This window comes from Pteropus alecto, unplaced genomic scaffold, assembly GCF_000325575.1.
Source record: "Pteropus alecto unplaced genomic scaffold, ASM32557v1 scaffold81, whole genome shotgun sequence".
NCBI classification, from domain to species: domain Eukaryota; kingdom Metazoa; phylum Chordata; class Mammalia; order Chiroptera; family Pteropodidae; genus Pteropus; species Pteropus alecto.
Window position 1 is genome coordinate 6,963,246 of NW_006433378.1, and position 23,403 is coordinate 6,986,648.

General features: G+C 41.3%; 1 protein-coding gene across 5 annotated transcripts in view; it reads right to left on the reverse strand.

Moving 5' to 3' along the window:
* Positions 1-23,403, reverse strand: part of KCNAB1 (potassium voltage-gated channel subfamily A member regulatory beta subunit 1) — a 314,248-nt gene that overhangs the window by 199,733 nt on the left and 91,112 nt on the right. The window contains exon 1 of one of the 5 annotated variants that reach the window (XM_006908207.2): positions 20,638-21,780. The exons of 3 other annotated variants lie outside the window; for them this stretch is intronic. In XM_006908207.2, coding sequence (XP_006908269.1) covers positions 20,638-20,858 — 221 coding nt within the window. In that variant the 5' untranslated portion in view covers positions 20,859-21,780. Of the gene's footprint in view, positions 1-20,637; positions 21,781-23,403 lie in introns of those variants that run through there. One more of the 5 variants, XM_006908208.2, reaches the window with a different exon arrangement.

Here is a 23,403-nt window from a genome sequence, read left to right on the forward strand (position 1 = left end):
CACGGGGAAAAAGACCAAATGATTGGTCAACCTGCACCTTCTGAGCTTGCAATAATAATCCTATTTATTCATAATCGAGTTTGGGCCCTTCTAATACACAGAGATCTATCCTCATTATTATGAGATATTTGGCATTTCCACAACTGGTTTTTGTTCACACATACTTTGGGAAAATTTGATTGGTTTTTAGCATATTAAAAGTCTCCTTTCTGGTACTCCCGGTAGTTCACTTTTCATGTGATTTAAAACTTGTTTCCAAGGTACAGATGTAGCCCTATTTTCTGTTTTAAGTTTAATATCCATATCTTCTACAAGAGGTGATGTTCTACATAAATGTGGTCGCAAAACCTGTCACCTACTTTACTCAACGAAGACATCCACACTGCCAGCTGTTACATAAAACCATGTTAATAAGGCAGTTGTACGTGTCACTAAGCTCTGCCCGTTCTAATAGCATCATGTCTCCATAGTTACTAATGCACTTCAAGGGAGTGAGGGGAACACAGAGCAGTTTAAAATTATAGATAACAGAAGAAGAGTAAGTAGCACGAATAAAATGTGTGATGGGTGGGGTTCTCCAAAGTTGGTTGCTGTATGTGAGAGGACAGGGAGCCTTGGCTTCTGAATGGACGACTACAACCAGGCTGCAGAGCTTCGAGTCCCCAACTCTCTGCCCAGGGAGCCCTTTAAATGTTTTTTAAAAAAGGAGCGGGGGGTGGCGGGGGGACTCTAGTGCACAACTGCATTGTTTACGGTCAATAAATGGAGTTAAATAAATGTGTGGGTATAACGAGTCGCAGTCATGCCTCTGAATCCCTTTGCCCTGTACACGGGCATTTGACTAGCTTCTGAAAGAGCATCTTTTCTTCTTCCCTCTTTCACAGACCAGTCACCTTCCTCAGGCACCCACCCTACCATGTCACTCAGCACTGAAAGATATGTTCGCCATCTTTCTGGCCAAGCCCCAGTTCCTTACCTGGGAGCTCGGGGCACCTCTGTGCATGCAAGCCTGTCACACTCCTTGGGGCTGTACTCCATCTAGGTCTGGCCCCTCACTACCCCATGTGGCTCACCTGTTCTCCCCACTTCATTCATCCTTCAGTAGGAGGATTCGAGCCCCCCTTTCTCCTTGACACCTTCTTGATAACTCTCTAGTCAAAACTGACCTTTCCCTTCCCAACCTTCTCACAACATTTACTATGGCTTTAACTTGTTGGATTATAAACAGTGATCAGTTTTACTTTTCTCACTCACTGCTTTCAACTCTACTCCTTGAACTTCCTCCATTTTCCATTGGGTGATGGCTCCATTGAGGTATGTTGGCTCAATCTCATACCCTTCAGTCACTTTTCTAAAGATTGAGCCCTATTAAAATGTCAACCTTGTATTTAATTCACGTCTCTCTTCTCTGCTCATTCCTGACCCCACCCTAGTCAAGACTTGTTGGCACGTGAGAGTAGAAGACGATGGGGCCTTCTACTCCTCGGACGCCTCTCCTCTCTCTTCCTTGCATGCTTCCGCTGGTCCAAGAGAACAGGAAAAAAGAGAGAGATGTCTCCTTGCTGCTTTGCTTGTGGAGAGCTCCGATTCCCCATGTCTAGGGCCTAACTGCTGCCTTGCCTTCTTTTCTTGGAGCTCAGAAAGCAGTGCTCTTTATGAGATTAGCCTATCAACTCTCTGCTGATGGCTTCTTACCAACGCCTCTGTACTACGTAGAAATGTGTAGCCTGGAATCTTATCTCTTTGGACTCGGTTTCCAGGGTCTGCTGGCCCAACTGGGATCCTGCCTTAAAACCCCTTTATGCTTCTTCACGCCTTGGCCTGAGTCACATCAGTCATCTCTCCCTGGATCCTTCCTCTATACCCTGGCAGTTGTCAGTGGCTTGATAACTATCGAGATGGCATCCACTGCTATCTTGGATTTTGAGGAGGGTGGATGGTTATGGCAGGTTTATGAACGATTCTTCTGGAGTCTCCCTCTTGGCTTTGGGGTGGGAAGAGGAATTCCCCATTCTGTTGGAGGGGGTTAGTAAGAGGAGGATGAGCACTGCCATACTCCGCAAGGAGGCCTCTCATTCTCTCCCCACTCAGCCTCTCTATATTAATTTGCAAGAGTGGGTGGTAGAGATGATGCCAGGGCTGGTTTTGCTGAAATTTCACTCTCAGTGAGTCCTGTGGGAGGTGGTTGGCCACTATACTTGGCAGCTGTCTGTACAGCACCCGTCTTATTCCCTGAATGATGGAGATTATTGCATTAAACACCTAGCTTTCTCTCTAGATCCTAGAATTGTGAAGCCCTAGTCTTCTGCTTCTGCATTCTCTGGCTTCTGACATTTGATAATCAGATTGGGTCACAGAGATGGCAGGAAGATTGGGGGGTGCTTCTTGTTCCTCCTTTTGTGGCCACAGGTCAGCTACTTTGTCTTTCTCTGATGCTAACCACCAGGGTTGGATTCGTGGTTTATAACACTCAATTTAATATATTGTTATAATTCTCTTGAGCAATTGATTTCGTATTACTTACATTGTTCTCAACTCATTTAAGCAGGTGAATCTGGTCTCCCCAATAAGGTAAAAGCTAAGATGCTCCTTAAACAATAAGTAGAATTCAGTATTTCTTTTGCTTTATGCACAGACCCTACCAGAGTGCTTTGCACATAATACATAAGGACTAAATAAAGATTTGTTGATTTGAATGGGGGACAACAGGAGCTACAGATGCCAGGAGCCTGTGTTGTGGCAATCTGTGGCCGCTGTCCACTGCCATGCAGGACTAGAGAGGGCCGAGACCTCTGTGGTTAAGAGGACTGGACTGCAGCCTTATTTTGGTCCAAGTCTGTGTGTACATAATACTCAAGATCAAGTCCAGTCATCAAACTCAAACAATCCAAAGTCAAAATCCAGATTCCTGACATCAGGAAAATAAAACATCCATGTGATTGAATGCTCGCCTTTTATTTAAAAAAAAAAAAGATTTATTGTTTGCAACTCAATATACTGTCAGAGAGTATTAGGTAAGGCAAGAAAAAAGTAAATCGCTAATGGTCCTGAAGAACTGTTTGTTTTCCAGTTTTAAAATCTGAGAGGGGTTGGTGGATTTTTTGTTTACTCTTTGGAAGGGAAAAAATAAGAAAAAATAAGGAATAGATCTCTAAAACAGAAAAGTAACTTTTAGTAAAAATCTGAAAGCTAATGCTAATAAATCCTCAGGATATATGTGTGCTCCAACTTTTTTATGTTGCTACTCTGTATTTCCTAAATTCTAACATTCCAGCAATTGAAAATATACCATCCACTTAATAAAAGCTGTTCAGAACAAAGAAACACGATCACAATAATTCTTGATGTTGATCGTAAGATGTTTTCTAATACTTGATGTTGAAATGTTAAGATAAGTGCTGTGCTAAGCCTTTTTTTCATCATTTTTAATCCTCTTAACAACCTGTAAGATAGATATTGTCATCGTCTACATTTTACTGATGAAAAGCTAGGCCAACATCAAAGACAGGATAAGTGACAGAGCTGGATTCAAGCTCAAGTCCAACCACTCCAGTGAACAGCCCCAGATTAGAAACTCCATATGTAAGAGGCCCTCATCGTTATCATCATGGGCTGGTCTATCCGAGATCTGATCATTTCTCACCATTTCCATCCCTGTCTCCCTGTTCAAGCTACCTTCATTTTCATGAAGATGACTGCAGCATCCTCCTGATTGGCCTCTTGACTTGCACCTGTAACCCTACAGTGCAAGATACCGGGGCAAGTCTTACACCAGATCTTGTCATTCCTGAGCTCAAAATCCTGCAATGGCTCCATATCACCCAGAAGTCAACCCAAAGTCCTCACCGAGACCCAGGAGGCCCTCCCAATCTGGCTCCTGGCTGCCCCTCTCCCTCCCCCGTACATTCCAACCTCACTGGACTGTTCTCAGAGGCAGCCAATGTCCTCAGGGTCTTTGCACTTGCTGTTTCGCTCACTGTCTGGATTGATCTTCCCCCAGATACTCAAAAGGACCTCTCTCCCACCTTCTTCCAGTCCGTGATCACGTTCTCAAAAAACATCCCTGTCTGCCCTCTTTAAATAACGCCCTCCAGGACTCTCTGTTCCCCTGCCCTGCTTATCTTCATAGAAGGTCTGACCTCCTGATATGCTAAACACGTATTTGTTTCTCTTACTCCCTGTTCTACAATGTAAACTTTTCAAAGGCAAAGACTCTATTTTGTTCCTTCCTTTATCCTCAGCACCCAGAACAGTGCCTGACACAGAGCAGGTGCTCAATGAATGTTTATTGAACAAATTCATCCATTCCATATCAGCCTTAACGGTTAAGAATCCATGTACTACACGAAGACGATGCTCTACTAAGAACTATTTCTTCTGTATAATCCCTAGTCCACTCTGAATAATCACAATTAAATATGAAAAAGCTTTGATGCCAATAGTTCAATAACGAGACACACTTGTCTTCTAACTCCTGCTATATCGTGGTTAGAACAGTGCACGATATTTTAGTAATAATAATGCAGTCCATCAATGGCCTCCCTGAGAGGGTGTCACTTTGCCTTATCTGTACATCTGCACTTTCGTGGGCCTCAGCTCTCCCTCAGAGGGGTGGTAACAGCACCAGGACAGCTTCAGGGTCCTCGACTTTATCTTCGTACTCAGCTCTGCACTACCGAACTCAGCTTCAAGTTTAATAAAATTCTTTCTTGTTCTAAACTGGAGACCATTTAATCATTCTTTTGAGAAATAAGTATGCCAGTAAAAGGAACTTTTTAACCAAATAAATAATTTATTTTTGTGTGTGTGAAGGCAGAACAAGAAATGATGAAAATTTTTCAAATAAACTATGTTCCCTATTTCCATAAAAATAACTTCTGCTGTTCTTTAAAGAAATGCCTGTAGTCTCCGCATGGCTAAGCCTGGAGACTCATGTCTGTAGCACAAAGCACTTGTCCTCTCCCTTATTCCTCTTACCTTCATTGGCTGGTTTCCCATCTTGAAACAGCGCCTGGATTGCATCCTTCCTGCCCTCCTTGTCCACATTCCAAAATGCACAAGAAGCAGGTAAGGATCTCAGACCACAAACTCGAGTGTGCAAGAAATATAGAATGTAAATTTTTTTCTATAAAATTAACTTAATTTCATCTCAGGGACCCCCTTCCGCCAAGCTGACAGGAAATTTAACTTTCAGATGGTACTGGATTCTTCCTTGCTCTCTCCATGCTGCTGGAGCTGGGCTAATAAGGTCCTAGGGTCTTACACTTCCAAGGCACAGGACTTCCCTCCCATCATTAGTCATCTGTCCACTGGTAACCCAATGGCCTCTGTCTTAGAACACATGGTCCTTGACTCTGCTACTTTGAAGCGACTCGGGGAGCTTCGTAGATCTTGGGAGAGGTTGGACACCCCAGCCTGGAGATCCAGTCTCTCTGATACCACAGGGCCATTCCCTCCGAGACCTATTGTGCTCAACAGCTGCAAGTCTCACAGGGCCCGTTCAGCAGAATCTCAGCAGAATCTGGAAAACGCCTCTTCTTTTAAACCTGACTCTCTTCAACAGACTTAGGATTTGGGAAACAAAAAACACACTTTTTACAAATAAGAAAGCATAAGCTACTTGCTTGAATTAAAAAAAAAAAAAAAGACAGAGGAGAGATGCAGGGAGAAACCATACACATTAATACACATCTTTAAATGGTCTCACCACATCTGCCCCATTGCAACCAAACAAGAAGGTCGCTTCTCTGTTTACGCATTTCTGAAGAAAATGTAGCTCAGTGTGGGCTGGAGTGAGTGGACCTGGACTTGGGGTCTCAAGTGACCCTGCTACCCACGCCCTTGGGGAATTCAGACCCTAGTCTGCTACAGCCACTGAGAAAAAGACAGGGTGACTGACTGGTTATGCCATAAGGAGAAGACTCCACCAGCTCCATGTGCACATCATGTTCTGGTCAAAATTCAAGTAAAAAAATTTGTTATATTACGTTTTCAGTTGACCAATGTGAACCTGTGAATGTTACTTATCAATATAAATAATATGCCCCCAAAGTACAGTTTGCATACAGATATTCCCTTTCTATGACTAAATCTATTTACTACCATAATGAATATGATAGTTTTATAAACCACTTTGCTTTCATTGCCCCCTTTTTTTGTAAATGATCAAATGATAACTCAGGAATCACCATGTCATGCAGGCTCACATTTTTAGCAAAAAAAAACAAAACAAATAAAACAACAACAACAAAAACAGAGACTTGAGCAGTCCACAGTCCGTAGACAATCCCCCACCTCCCAGGACACTGCACGCAGCTGCCCATTTCTCTTCTGGAACAACCCCGTGCGTGGCCAGCAGATGGTCCTCAAGGGCACGTGCACACTTCAGTGTCTGAATAGCAGCACAAATACAAACTTCCTAATTCCTGTCTTTACCCGGACATTTTAGTTTTCTTTTTTCTTGTAATCCATACAATTTAGGGAACCACTTTACATTCTTTTCTGGAACAAAGCCGGTTGTAAGTTGATATAATGGAAACCATGGGGGATAGCCAAGATAGTTCAGCTCTTCAGTAGCCAACATCAAAAGCAGACAGGATTTCTGCTTCCAAAGCAAATAAACCCATCACGAATGTGAAGAGGACCAGTCTGGTAGAGAATGAAGCCTACACTGGAAACCATGACAATTACATTGTAATACAATCCTATGGTAGCCTTTGAAGCTTATGAAAACTGAGCCATTCATCCATCCAACAAACCTTCGCTCATCACATACAACAAGCCAGACACTGTGCTAGGGCAGAGACAATTAAAATATGAATGTTTTAAGGCAAAAAAGTTCAAAAAAATATCTATTGCATCATGTTACCATATGCTCACAGAGCCTCATTTATTCTTGTCCCCTTGTTATTGATGTTAATGACAATTAGAACGGATCAGAATTGGTAGTATCGCATGCAATCTTCCAAACAACCCTGTCAAGAATTACCAGGTCCATCTTACAGATACTGGGGCACAGAGAAGTTAAGTTATTTGCTAGTAAAGACAAAGTTGGGCAAACGAATGCTGTAGAACCCTTAGCTACTATGCCGTGCTCCCACAGAGCCAATCACGACTACTCCATGTTTCATGTTTGCACCCTTTTTTATGTTTGCACCTAAATACTCATATACACTCACACAGCCACACACACACACACACACACACACACACACAGCCACACACACACACACACACACACACACACACACACACACACACACAGACACACACACACACACACACCACACACACACCCCTTGCTGGACCAAATATGTAGGATATACACTTGCCCCCAAAAAATCACCTTCAAAATATCTAGTACCTTCTTGAGCTATATGTAAATTTACCTATCAACACTTGAAGATGCACTTATTTTCCCCCTCGATGCAAGGCTGGACCAAATATATATGACATACACTTGCCCCCCAAAAAATCACCTTCAAAATATCTAATACCTTCTTGAGCTATATGTAAATTTACCTATCAATACTTGAAGATGCACTTATTTTCCCCCTCGATGCAAGTTTCTAAGAGCTTCAACTACCAGAAATAAACAATGGCTGCTGAACTTTACATCAGCCTATGGATTCTAGGATCGACTCTGAGCTCCCCAGCACACATTCTTTGTCCCAACGTGCGCTCCAGGCCTGTCTCTGCTCTGGTTTTCTGGGTGAAGTAAGGATGAAAGACACCAAGCACATGGACCATTCCACCGCCTCATTCTAATAAGGGGGAAAAAAGAGCCTTGCCCAGAAATGTCATTGCCAATGTTAGATTTCTTTCAGTCCTGAGTCACTATTGGTATAAACATATGCTGGTCATTATTTAAAAAGTGAGTGAGAAGTTGTCTGAACTTAGAATTAAAACCAAAAGTCTAATATTTTGGATTGTACAATATGTCATTAGGTTCTGTTTTGTGCCTCAGGTATTGTAACCGAAAATGGACATAACATTGTTTGCTACCCCTTTTCAGAGTTTTTTCAAGCATAAAAAATAATATTAATTAAGCTCTTTCAATTCTTTGGTTTAAATGTTTACATAAGCAATCAACATAAAGTAAGATTTTTTTTTAGTGGCAAGGAATATCATTCACACATTCTGATAATTAGTATGTCTTTTGTCAAATACTATCTCCAAGGTACTTCCATCTCAAAATAAGTATAGACAAGGCTAATCTCTTTAGCAGGAATAACTAACATGAAAAAAATATAAACTAACATTTCATGAATGTTTCTATTTATAAAACTAATCATTGTTAAAGTAAGGTCAAATACTGTGATCATGGTATTGTCACATGGTAGTATTGCTTCTTGCTAAGAAATGAAACTGCAGTACACTTATTAAACTCACCATATTTGCTTTATTAGTGGCCATCAGCGACCTGTAATCAGGCAGTTCATTAGTGAAATAGACATATAGACTTCAACTTGTTTATTTTTCTTTTCTGTTATCAACATTAATCAATGTTGTCATTGTTGGATTTGCATTAGGTCTAAGGAAAACGTCTCCTCTGAGTTGGAATATAGTCCCTGCTGGCAATAATTTGGTGGACAGCAAGGATAAGTCAGGCTCTTCCTCTTCCTGCCCTCAGTGTACTTCTAGAGTGGCTTGGTGTTTCCTGTTGGCTCTAAATACACTGTCCTGTCCATTTAAAGATAATGGAACTGACTCAAAAATGCATGTGGAGCTGATTAGTCCTGCAAAGGATTCTACAGCAACTTTACCTTCCTACTTTAGAAATACGTCTTCCACCATCGCATTCTAGCCCATATATTGCACCCAAGTTCCCTAGTTCAGGATGGTAGCACAGTCCACAGTCAGCAAGGTCCCACAGGGGTCATTTCCTCATTCCCCTTACTCAAGCATTTCTTTCCTTACAGCCTCCAGGAAGAGACTGAATTATAGGCCAAGGTTGAGTTTTAACCCTTGACTCTCCTGATTTCTGAATTCCCAGTGAATCCCTTTTTTAACTTACTTTGATCTCCAGCCACTAATATTTCTCCCCAAGCTTGATATAATCTGGTACTTCTTGCTTGCATGCCAAAAGAGTGTGTAGATTTAAATGATCCGGCATCTTTGGCATCAAGAATATAATCATCGAAGCCCAATATTCTAGGCAGTGGTAGAGGAGCTGTGGGTCTTTGGAAAGAAATGGAAAGAGCTGAACGACAGCCAGCTTCCTCAAGTGGTAAGTGAGACAAAGCTCCACAGAGGAATACTGCATGAGATGTGAAACATTTGAAAATTTTTGTTAGAATATGTACCTACTCATGAATAAGAACAAAAGCCTTTTGGTGATCACAATAAAATGACTGGCCAACCTAATGCCTTCAAGAAAATGATATTTAATAGAAGGTTTGGAAAAAGAATTTTACATCCCTGCAAGAAACACCTTCTTTCCTCTCCCAAACACTGCTATGATGTTAATGAGGCAAAAACAGCATGAATTTTATGAAAGAGAAAAGTTCCATCATTTGATGCACACAGAGCCTCACAGATGCAAAGTAGGCTGCTGTGGCTCCCAGCACCTCAGGTGCCAGGGAGGAGGGCGATGCCAAATCTCACTACTAACAGTCATGAAATTTGGGGGTAGATATACTTGTTGAGCCACAGGAATTTTAACTACATCTTGAGCTTTATGATTATCCATAGATTTGCTATGAATGTCCACCTCCAAATCTTCTGATTTGTAATTAAGACTTGAAAGCATAAAAAAAAAAAAAAAAAGAAAGAAAGAAAGAAAAAGGGGATATTCCTATTGCTACATTGAGGAGCAGAGCAGATTCGAGAAATACGGAGCTGCTGTTGTAGTTATTGCCAAGGCCAAGATAAAACTGTTTAAGCTTTTTCACACTGGAGCTACACACTGTAAATAAGAAATTTTATTCTGATTCAAAACCTAAGCTGTAGCCTTACGTAAAGAAATCCCCAGTGTCCTGCATTTTCAAAGGCCTCATTATTCCTTTGACTGTCTCACTGAATAAGTCTTAGATGCTAGAGAAAATGATGAGGATGTAACATTTGATACTTTGAAGGTCCTTTAACTCTCCCTTCTTTTTAAAAACAAATATATTTGCATGATATGTGTGCTAGGCTGGATCATGGTCCTTGAAAGACATTCATGTCCTATTGCGAAACTTGTGAATACTATTATCTTACATAGTAAAGAGAACTTTGCAGATGTGATCAAGGTAAAGATTTTAGATGGGGTGATTACCCTGGATCATTAGGGCGGCCCTAACATTATCACAGCAGTCCTTACACGGGGAAGACAAGGGGATCGAAGTGAGCAAGAGATGTGAAGACAGAATCAGAAGTTGGAAATGGAAGAAGGAGCCACCAGCTAGGAAATGCAAATGGCCCCTAGAAGCTGGATAAGGGAAGGAAATGAATTTCTACCCTGAAGCCTCCAGAAGGAACACAGCCCTGCCAACACCTTGGTTTCAGACTTCTGACTTCTGGAAGTGTGAGAGAATAAATTTGTGTTGTTTTAAGACACTAACTTTGTGGTAGTTGGCTGCAGCAGCAATAGGAAACTAAGTACAGTGTGAGATGTCCAGCTTCGCCTCCTAAGGATACTTGCTGTATCTCCTTTTAAGTCTCCTCGTATTTAAAGTAGGATGGCGGAAGTTTCTGACGAAGCCCAAGGAAACAGCTGGTGGAATCTGGAGTCCTCAGGCAAGTATGCGTTTGTTTCTCTGGTTAAGACATGAGCTGGGCTTTTATACACTAAGAGAGCCGAGCCTTCTGAGTTCCAGAAGATTTCTTCTGGAGAAATTATGTTTGAGTGAAACTAAAACTTTAAACTTCTTCCTGGAAAATGAAAGATAAGCAAGCCATTATTGAGTGAGAAGTTAGACCGTAGATTTCCCAATACTCACTTTGTATTTGAGTCTCTTTAATTTTTTCTCTTCATTTATTTTCTCTTCATTAAAGCTCCACATATATGATTTCCATCGAGATGAAAACCCTCTGAAATAGGACTAATACTTCTTCCAAGCATTTCCAATCTTTTCAATAAATGAAAAGCCTCTAGAATGCAGAAGTACTTGTTAAGATAGAGGCGGGAAATGGAGTAGCAGCAAGTCAAAAGGTTTATTTTCGCCAGATGCCTCAGAGGAATTCCTTGCTGGTTCTTGAGTTGAGAGACAAGTAGTATTCATGAAAGCCATATTGTTTACACAGTTGATTTTTATAACAAACTTGTTGCTCTGATCTCAGGTTAAAGACACTCACAATAAAAACTCAGTAACATAAAAACAAGTTTAAAGTGGAAGCCAAGAGATGTGAAAGATGCTTTATTAGCATCTGTTCTTCAGGAAGAAGCTCGCTTTCCTTATATACCAGCTCTGTTAAACGAAGTGGACCTTCCAGGAGATACAAACTCATCCTGAATAATGCTGTGCTTGGAATTCCCTGCAGCTGAGTTTTTTCAGGGGCACTCCTCTGGAAGATGGTAATTTCCAACATGGAAAACTTTTCTAGTCATGTACGGTTGCCTTTATATTTAAACCCTCTAGATTAAAAAAAGAAAGAAAGAAAGAAACTTGTCTATGAGTATGTTTTAAAGGAAAATTAATCATATTATAAGCTTTTAGTTTTATGTGGATATTCGATTGAAACCGATATGATTCTTCAACCCAAGAGACTTTCGTTGTCACCATTATGACCTTTAGAACTGATGATCTTATGAGATACTGTGTATCAGCATAGTCATCCTCCATGATTCTAAAATAGGTTAAATGTTGTTTCACAGCAATTTTTTTCAAAGATTGGCTCGAAATACTAAAACTTATTTTTTTTTCTCCTAATACAGTAAGCACGACCATGAATTGCAAACAAGGGGACGAGCGTGTTGCTGTTATTAGGCAATCTTGCTATTTTGTATTAAAAAGTCTAGACCTTTACTTGACATTGTATCCAGCTCTGGATGTAGTCATCCTATAGAAAGTTTAAATGAGAGTCATAATTACAATCGAGAATCAGAAAATGAAATCTAGAAGGAAAGGACTGGAACCATCCTAGAAATAAGGAGGCTGAGTCATAAGTAATGGTTTTCAAGTACCAGAAGCCTTATGAAGCAGGAAATTAGAGCTAGCTCATCTTCAGTTACAATCAAGGACAGGCAAAGAAGTTTCCATCATCTCGAAAGAAGCTGAGTGCATTACAAGAGGGAATTTGGTCCTGTTGAAAAGTTTTCTTCACTCTTGGCTGGTTAGCTACGGAATAGTCAGGCCAGGTGAGCAGGTGCTGCAACCAGAATGAGAAGGAATCCCCTCACTCATGTCACAGAGCCTTGGGATCCTCTGCATGTCACCATGTGCCTCCCTTGTCTCACTGCTGTGTCCTTGCTTTCTTGTCCCTCAAACTTCTGTCTTCGCTTTCCAACTGACTTTACTGTTGGAGCCAAGACAGTAGAGAATTCTAAAGAGCCTCACCTTATTGCTCCCTCTGAGGATTTCAAAGCTTAATGAATGATTCTAATTCTTAGAAAGAAGGGCCACATGTTTTTCATGACTGCCATGAAAGGAGATTACACAGTATTTCTCCAGGGGCCTCTACAAGTAGCTACCACACAGTGCAAATTGGAAAAACAGGACAGCTTTCTCATGAGGGCTGGGCCAGAGGCCCACACGAATGCTCTCAGAGTCCTCCCTAGTTGTTGATTCCAAGGGGAAAAAAGTCACTGCTGGGCTTCTGTTTTGGTTTTCAACCTGGGTAACTGAAAATCGACCTGCAATGAGGATTTTTCAATTGTATTTTGATTCTGTGCCTCAGGAGCAAGATTTCAAACTAATCTCTAAAAATATGAAAGAGATTAAAATATGCATAGCACTGAGTGTCCAGGGTTGACATGTCACACTGTCCGATCACCCGTGCCCATGGTTTTATAGATCTCTTTCTCAAAAGCTCACTCTTTACAGATTGTGATGCTAATCACACTATCATCTGGAAATTAAATTAATTTATGTCCAGCTTCAGAACACATACAAGTAGACAGCTCCCATGAGGGCACTTTGAGGTTCTCATGACTCTACAGGAGATGAAGAAAGCTGGTCTGGCTCTCTCAGTGCACAGCATGGCTTTGCTTCTTCTAAACATAAAAGCTTAAACTGCAAACTGTGCAAATGTGTAGATGGGAATTATCCCTTCTCGAAGCATTTCATGCATTGTTTCTTTCCCGTATTCAAAAATGAGACATAATCAAGAAGCTGCAATGTAGAAGCTAAAGGGGTATAAGGAATTCTGCTTTTGGAATCAGGAACCTGAGATTGGCCTTGACCCTCCCATCAGCTCTCTGAGTACCTCTGACCAAGGAACTGGTCATCCTATATAAAATAATGTGACTGAACTAAATGACATCTAAAGTTCCCTCACTGCTAACATCTACTGCTAACTCGCTCATTTCTAGCGACCACAAAGGATTAATCATTCTCAATATCGAAATGAAAATCTGGAAAACATTTGCCTTAAATTCCTCAGTCTCTACTACTCTATTCCTTAATTCTGAAAAGAGAGGAAAACTGGTGGCGGTGATGTTTTTTAAGCATACAACGTGATTAATTTGCAACATCGAGTCATTTTTTTATTATATCTAATAAGTCACTATCACGATGGCTTTGAAATTCTTGTAGGAAAAGTTTGAAACGATGCTTACGAATTAGATTCTTCTCATAAAGGGATTTTCTCTCCTAAAAGGAGCTTTGAAGAATGCTCAACAAAACCAGGAGTCCTATATTTTAATCAGATTCACTGGACCCAAACCTTATACTGCTCATGAATCAATAGACAAATGATAGACTAAATTTGATTAAATGAATTTAAAAAATGAGTTAAATTTATTAAACTGATTTTTTTCTTTTGAATCTAATGTGGTTTTTTTTTCTCCTTTTCTCAGAACATTTCTCAAATTATCACAAGTTGAAATATTCGCAGGAATTTTTTAAAAAGGGTTATCTGTAAAACTTCTAAAGGGGGTCGTTGAGTGGACTTGGGGTTAGAGACTCTATCTGTAGCGACCCCAAAGAAGACTGCAACTAGGACACAAGCTGTTTCAGGAAATACCAGTGATGGCTTCCTTCACTTGCACACGTGCACGAGCACGCGCGCGCACACACACACACACACACATACACACACACACACTTCCAGAGCTATGGAACTGGAACAGCGCTTGCCTAACAACTTCCGGGAGGCTCCCTCCCCTCCTACCATTTTCTCACCAGCCCATGGATGCCAGACTTCTGACTGGTGCCTTGCAGAGGTGGAATACACTCTATGAGATTGAATCAGCAGCTAATTTTCAGGAAGGTTTCTCCACCTCCCCATTCTCAGCATTTTGCTTTAGGGACGAGAGGGAAGCCCACATCCACGGGAGTCAGTGGGAATGGTAATTGTATTCTTTACCCAAAAAATCAATCAATCAATAAATAACAATAATGACATTTTAAATAACCAAGCTGCTCTCTTCTCTGGGCTAAAATCAAATATTTCTATTTGAAACACAGCCTCAGAGCTGGCTCTTCTCTTCCTCCACTTCAGCCCACCTATTTCCTCCCACTTTTCCCCATACGGAGGCTCACATGCACACGCGCGCACACACACACTCGCAAACACACACACACACACACACGGTGCCTTTTACGTAATCGGCTGACAAGATTGATCTCATTTCAATTGCTTTGATTCAAAATCTGCCCACCATTCGTGGGAGGTAAAGAACAGCGGATGAGACGTGTGCTTTAATAAAGAGGCTGGGAAAGGAACGGCATGGGGAAGGCATCTGGTCTGAGTCTTTTCTATGTAGTCTTGATTCTATATAGGAAAATAGAGTATTATGGAACTCACTATAAATTCTCTTATTTCAAACATACAACTCTTAGATTTTTCTTGGAACAACTGCCAGATTAAGCTTTTCTTAAGAGAACTTGATAACCAGACACCCTGATCAAAATTCCATGATGGTCCCACCCCTGCTGATGTTCACCTTATGTCTAAATCGCTTACCTTGACCTCCAAGGTGCCATAGTCTGACCCCGCTTTACCTCTAAAACACACTCTCTCACCACTTCCCGGAATGAACCCTTTGCACGATTCCATTATTTCTCATCGCTCCACGTACAGACGTGCTACTCCTGCCTCTGCCGTCGGCTGTCCTTCTCTCTGCTCATCTTGGTATTTCTCCTTCTTTAATGCCGAGCTCCACTGACCTTTCTCGTGAAATTTCTCCGACTCCCACAGCCCCGATGAATGAGGTCTCCTCAAACTACAGCAATAGTTCTTTGTTTCACTTAACATACACGGCCTTTTTGTGTAGAAAACTAGTCAGGCTATACTGTAAACACTCAAGAGAGAACTCTCATCCTTTGTATTTCCGGCACTTAACAGAGCGTCTGACATGTGTAGTAATTTTCCAAGCATTTATTGAGTAGCTATTATGTGCCAGGTCAGGTTAGACTCTGAGTTACAGAGATAAATAAAATCCAGACCTCATGCTGCTCGTGGACTAATGGGGAAGACACTGATGCAAACAGATAATAGCAACACTATACGACTAATCATTTCTGTAACCGTAGTAAGAACCAGAGGCAGTGAAGGCATTAAAGAGCAAATATTTAACGTTGTATGGGATAGAGCCATGGAAGGTTTCACAGAGAATATTATGTTAGAGTTGGGTCTTGGAGGATGAATAGAAGTTTGTCTGACTGATCAAGAGAAGTAGAATTCCAGAGCAGAAGGACCGGCAAGAAAAATGATACAGAGACATAAAAATAGGAGGTTCAGGGTATTGTGAGCAGTTTTCTCTCAAGGAGGTACTTCTGATAAAGCATGAGGTCAGAGGTAAGATGAGAAAACAAACAGTAGTGACTGGAAAGCGTGATGGAAGCCAGACTGCAGAGGCCTTCAGATGCCATGTTAGGTAGCTTGGATTTTATCTCCTGAGCTACTGAATAGCATTGAAAGAATTTGAGGATAATGGAATAATCTGACGGTATCTAATGCATGCTAAAAAATAATGACGACAATGACCTGATTGTCCTTCAGTGGATAAATGGTTAAAAAAAAAAATACCTGTGGAACACCCATACCATACCATAGAATACTACTCAGCAATAAAAAAGAAGAAATTATTGATACACAACAATTTCAATGAATCTTAAGAGAATTATGCTAAGTGAAAGAAAGCCTAACCTAAAATATTTTTTTAAACTGTATGATTCTATTTATATAATGTTCTTGAAATCACAGAATTATAGAGCTGGATCACAGATCTGTGGTTGCCCAGGATTAGGGACTGGGGAGGAGTACATGGATTTGGCTAAAAAAGGGTAGTTTGAGAGAGTCCTGTGGTGATTTCTTCCTGGTGGTGGTAATTACACAAATTGTACAGTTAATAAAATTGCATAGATATATAAACACACACACATACACATGAATACATGTGTAACTGGTAAAATCTGAATAAATTCTGTAGATCGTACCAATATCTATTTACTAGTTTTGATGTTGTACTTATGTAAGATGTTACCACTGGAAAAAACCGGATTAAGGATTTACTGAAACTCCCTGTATATGTGCGTATGTGTGCGTGTGTGTGTGTGTGTGTGTGTGTGTGTGTGTGTGTGTGTACTCCTGTGAATCTATAATTATTTTTTTAAAAAATTTAATTATGACAAAAATGGTAGTGTAGTAAACCTAAAAACTGGAAAAAGAAATTTTTAAATGGAATTTAAAGATTATTGCTTAGACTATATTTCTTCCTGTAAAGAATGCTCTTGAGAATTTCAAAGCAAGTTTTATGTAACTTTATAGCACAAGATTGTATTACATGGATGTATATGTTACAGATAAAATTTTCCTCAATGAAATTTTTCTCAATGAATTTTTCTCAATATTCAAATTGTTCTGGAGCTAAAGGAACAATTTTAGAATGGGAAGGAGTTGCTTATCAGTACAATTGTGCTCAATTCCAAATGACGAAAGCTCTGAGACCATGTCAAACACAAGTAGTTGGATCATTTAAAAAAGTTATAAATAAATAAATAACACCCAACCAATCAAACAAGCAAAAACAACCAAAAATTCTGCCTTAACTTCTGTTCTGAGTGATTTAGTTTTCTTAGGATGGAAGGTTCATATATGTGCCTACATCTGTCATGCATGGTTGCAGATTGTACATCAAATTCTAACACAATGTGATGAACTTTGAGATTAAAAACACATGCAAAACCAACGTAAAGAAATTCTCATGCATTAGCAAGCACAAGTGTAAAAACTATAAGAAACACAATAGTGTTGTGTGATTTACATATAGGATGGCCCCCAGGATAAGCATTAGGTGGAATCTTTTTCTCTTGGGCTGACAGTATCATTTGAGTAGCAAGTTGTTCTAATGGACTTTTTTTCATCCTCAGCCTTGAAACAATAGCTAATTTCATGCAAGATTCTTGCACAATGGTAGTGTGGATCTAATAGTGGTGTTGAGCATTTTATTCTTGTAGAATTCAGGCGCTTCACACAAGCGTGTATGAACTCTTTCTAAAATTCTAAGTTCATGAGTTCTTGATAAATGAATGGTAATTATAGACTAAGCTATGAGTTGGACTTTAAAAATCATAAGGCATTATATGACTAGAAGGCATTCTACTCATTTATCAGAGTCATACATAAGTCCTCAATGGCCAGGTGGCACCCTACAGCAAGGTTGGAACCTGAAAGAAGTCCCTGGGATGGAAAAACAGTTTGCAGAGATGGGCACAATTACTCACGTCACAACATGTAACCATAATCCCGGAACTGAAGCAGAGATGACGGCCTCAAAATGGATGAACTAAGTTGGCCCAGGCATGACTATCACCGCCCAAAATATAGCCGTCATAGGAATGTCTCACAATAAATTACTATTTGTCTCCTCATTCATGGTCTGTTTTCCCAACCTGATTATAAGCCCCAAATCTTGCCTGGTTTCTACACCTCTGTGTACACAATTTTAGTAGGGTTCCTGGTACAGAATAGGTACCCAGTAAATATTCGTTGACTAAATGAATAATACCTCTATAACACTGCTTTTTGACAACTGATGAGTGGTAGATACTTTTCAAATCCTAATGAAAGCTACGAACCTTCTCCTCAGAAAAAAATGCATGGAAAAAATATAATTTTGATCTTCTATAGGGTTCATGGATCCCAGATGAAGCTATGCCTATGAAAATCATTTTCGAGGATGACGCTATTATCATAAACACAATTAGCTATTGACTTTCCATTCTAGGTCCTTTAGGTATTCTGATCTCTTACCCAAGCCAGTTACCTCCCCCGACTCTTTGGCATTTTTTATTTTTTGCTATTTGTTATTGTTGATTAACAGTCCAAACATGCGCATTAAATTTTAGTGACATCAATGTCAAAGAAAAGGATAATTCAGCTAAAAAATATTTCTATTATTTCTGATAAAGTGTACAGTTAGTCTCTCCCTCCTCCCACCTCTGTCTTTCTCTCTCCAGCACTAAGCAGTCTTAGTGTATGTATATTTGGCATAATCTCATATCTCTTTCCTAAAAATTACTCTGAGTAAAATTTGAAGAAGAGAGGGGTTAAGTCACACTCACACCCAAAACCACATCCCTATCATAGATGGAATGGTTCAGAATAAGAAGGGGAGTAGAAATGAGGTATCTTGTCTAGCCACCATAAACAACAAATAGTACATTGACTTCAAAGTATACTGAAGACCGCAGATGGCTAACTTTTTGTCACAATAGAGTTGTCCTTAGTTGCCAGTAATGAAAGATGCCCAAGTGAATCTTACTTGCACGCTGAGCTTTTGGTAAAGAAAGACAATTATCATTCCATCTGAGCTAACCTGTAAGTATTACCAGAAAATCCTTAATGGAAATCTCCTGCCTTCTAAAGCCTTCATATGATCAAACTCTTCCAGTACAATGGTCCATAAGCAACTATGAAACTCTACCACAAGAAATGAAAGGAGTTACTTTTTATTTCTTCTAGTTTACAAAAAGAAAGATCATGGTTCTACTAAAATGCTGGAGAACACAATTCGAATCACCTCTGTGATCTGCCCCAACCCTGAGTGTCCTGTTCCTAGAGGCCCTGCCAAGAAGCAGGAGCTCCCCTGCATCTCAGCAGCAGGCCTGCATGCAGGTCGTACTGTGTCCACGGGGCAGGGTCTGGGTGCATGCCACAGAAGTAGCAATAGAAAATGCCAATGCACTCAAGACTGCAGTCTCAGTTAGCAAACTGTCATTGTGGAGCCCCACTCTGCATCATGGAAATATCAAGAAAAACAGAGACACTCACATTGCTGACACTTCGAGGAGTCGCCTGGAGTCAGGCTGCTTGTACTGTGCTGAGGTTAGGGCAAAGAGCTTTAGCCATGGTTTTCAGTGCCCTCGCCACCTCCCCCACCCCCCAGCTTTCTTTCTTAATGGCTCGTAAATACATCAAAACAACAGTGCTTGGAGTTGTTGCAATGAGAAGCGTTCCTGTAAGTCTGCAAAGAAACTTTTTCATGGACAAGTTTTATCGAAATTGGTTTAAATGCTTATTTTAAAAGCCCCACATAAAAAACAGTCTTGTGTGTGCATTGTTTCAATTGCATTAAGTTCCTTCTATCCTAAAACCTGGTTCCTAAGAAAGAGGCTGGATAGTTAAATGTAAATCATTGACAAAATCAAATCTGCAAATTAGAGTAACCAAAGCTTTTGGAAGGAGCATCACTGGCTTTTGTCCTCTACATCTGCAAACACTTTTGGAGATTAGAAGCATAGTAGTTTCAAAGAAATAAAGCCAGGAAGGCTCAGTAGAAAGCAAATAGGAGGCAGAAGTCACATAATTGAAAAATAAAATTTTCCATTTATCAAATTTAAGTCATTCCCTATTAAAGAGAACATCAACTATTACCAGGAAGATTTCCAACTATGGAAAACAGCATAGAGGAAGAATGAGCTTCACGTTTTATAAGGAAACTAGTAGTATTACAACAATTGACTTTTTCTCTATATTTCATGACAAGGTTTACATTTATTTCTAACAGTAATTTAGATTTAAATATGTCGGTGTTCAATCTAATTTGCCATTTGGGGGGTTTCTTTCTGCTACAAAACTTCCTCAAAATCTCCCCTAGCCTTCATCATCTCTGTCTTTCAAAAACTAAATATGAATGCAGTACTAGATAGGAAACTATTTTTAATAGTATAATCACAGAAACTACAGTCTGTACCACAAAATAGGACCACCACATTTTCTGTTGAAGAGCTACACCGATCTCAATACCAGTGTGCACAGTTGTATTAGTCTCTGCAGACTGGAATTCATACAGCTCCTAAGGTGTTCCTAACACTTTAGAATATACAAAACGAGCAGCATTAAAAAAAAAAAAAAAATCATACACACACACAACACACGCAATACGAAACCTTGGGGTTTCCACCCTCCTCAGGAGCTATTTTAGAGACACCTGAGAATTCTAAATTAAGCAACCCACCGAGGAGTAAGTCACTTTTCAAACCCGAACTGTCTCCACTGCACCTGTATAGAACACGCAAACCCCGAGCAGAGGGAATCTTACATCCATACCTATATTTCATGCCAGTCTGCTTTGCGGTGGACTCTTTGAGAGAAATGTGATGCTGAGGGGTGAACGTCCCCAGGCTGCGCGCGATGATAGCGACCGTGCGGAATTTGGCCCGGGCTGCGTTCACCACATTGGGGGCGGTGGAGCTCTGTTTGCTCAGAAGTCGGTCCTCACCATTCCGGCTTTTCAAATTGTGCTCTGTGCAGGCTATGGAGACTTGCATTGCTTCCCCGGGCAGCTCGCGGTCCCTTTCAGAACCCCAAAGCACAGGCAGTCACGAGAGGTTGAGCAGTTGGGAGGGTTTCTGCTCGTCTTTTAACCCCTCCTTGCCCCCCCTCCTTCCTGGGGATGCCGTCAGAGGAGTCCTCGCGGCGACTTCAAAGCCGGGCAAGCGGCAGGAGCGGCTGCGGTGCAGGACAGAGCCCCGAGCACTGACAGAAGTAAACAGCCAGCCCTGAAGTTGTCACATCAGCTGGAGCGCGGATCAGGCTAGCAAATCTTCCTGGGCAGTAATCTCGGCTGATTAAATGGCCAAATCCATGTAGTCGGGAGGCTTCTGCAGACACCTAGGGATGAGCATTCGTGCTGACTACACGCAGCCCTGCCGGAAGCCCATCCTCCGTGTCTGAATGCGGGCTCGCCTCAGGGCGATGGCTCAAATCCACGCAGGCATACCGCAAGATGCGCCGCCAGCACCCTCTGGACCACAGGCAGGATGCTCAACTGGCACGCGGAGCATCCCAAGAAGCAGCTAATCGCAAGCCCTTCTCCGGGGACCGGCAGTCTCCAACCGCTCAGGCTGTCAGCTCCCTCCCTGCCCCACTCTGGGAGGTCATAGGGGCTCCTCAAGACCCCTCCTCACTCATCTTCAGGCAAAAGCCTGGGTCGCTGAGCTCGCAGGGACACAGGTTTGCAACTGCACGGAGGAGCAGCCAGTTAGTTCCCTTAAAGAGATCTTTGCCTTTGTGTGCAATGGGAAGGCAAGAGCCACTTTTACAGACTCTTGCTGTAGCAGAATCTGGAGGGCTGCTCGTAAAGGGGGCTCTGCCCAGACTCAGACCAAATCCTGCTGCAGCACAACAGTTGGAAAGGGTGGTGGGGAGGCAGAGTGGGGGTTCTTCTGCCCCTGGACCGTGCCAGTGAATAAACACGTGAATACTCACTCTGTGACTGGCTGGCTCGCTAAAACACAACCTAAAATTTCTATTATTAGCGTTCATTGCCCCTTTGCACGTTATTTCTTAAGCAGATAAGTTTAAGTTTCCTGAAAAGCCACAGTGCAGATTTTTTAGGGTCGAATCAGCTAACTAGCTGCAAAATTTATATTGGCTCGCAAGGAGGGCCAAGGACGGAGGAGGAGGCAGCGTCCAGCACCACCCAGAAAGGGGCTGCACTAGGGGAGCAGCAAGTCCACATCACCATCTAGAAAGGTCCAGATCAGGTGGCTGGAAACATGTATACTGCCTGCTGGTCATCTACGGCCAACTGGTGAGACAAACGCTATCCCCAAATCAGGGGTGGGCAGCAAGATGAGACGCAGGAACATTGCCTGGTTCAGTGTCAGGTACAAAGCAGCTGCTCAATAAATGTGGTTAAATCAAACTAAGTATCAACTGGCCAATGACAATTTATCTCTCCATTTGAAATGCATGGAAGTCGGACTCCTTGCTATATAGATGTATTTACAATAAAGTGAGGCTTCCGCAAGATCCGTTTTCTAACCGTGGGTCCCTACACCTATTTGTGAGTGCCATCTCTGCACTAGGCGATAGAGAGAAATTTAGAGGGGGAAAAAAAAAATGAAGCACTGTCCTCCTCAAAGAACTGGCAATCTGGGTGGGAAGGACAAAGCATTGTCTTAAAGGAACCAATTAACAATGTCAGAAGCACAGTAATGGTCGAATGAGCTGTACAGACATTAAGTGCACTAGAATTTATTAGGGAAGTGATCATAGGAACCTGGAGAAAGTTTTTCATTTATTAATTCCCCACACTTCCACTAAGACTCTATTTGGTACCTGCCTTTGCTGTCTCTGGGGTCTAAAAAAGACTTAGACAGAGGCTAGACCTCAGGGAGCTCATGGATGCCCAGGCAGCCCTCAAAGAAGGATGGGACTTTGGGGCATAAATTTGATTAGCAAGAGAGGAGGGAGCTGTCTTCTCAGAGGTTAGCAGGGTGTGGGGAGAATGCACACTCTGGCTGTGTATGTGATAAAAAAAATAACAGGTCTGACCACTTCTTCCCAGCCAAATTAAGTTGTAGGAATGGAATTTTCAAGTAGAATATGTGCCTATTTTGAATTTTATTACAAATATGAATCTTAACATGTTATAAGGTTTAAATTATATGATGGAATTTCATCTTTTACCCTCCATGATGTTCCCACTCCTTACTTCAAAAAATATACTGCCTAATGTTTAGTGGTTGGGAAGTAACTTTAGGATGGAATGAGGGTTGTAGAAAGGGACAAATGAACCTAGAATGCCTTCTATTTACCCTCAGCTCCAGTGAAAGTGTTCTTTAAGTATATCTTTGTTCCCTGGAATAAACAACAGTGGGAGGAGAGGAAGCTGATCATTAAAACCTTTATTTTTTCACACTATGTTGGCTCATCGGAAATGATCAATGTGAATCAGGAAAAGAGTCAAAGTGAGAAGAGGAAGAAGTGGGAGGAATCAGAAGGAACAGCTCTGAAAAAGGGAAAAATAAAGCAGCCTGGGAGATAAGACAGAGCACAGTGATCATCGCAGGGCTAGAAGGGTCAGGA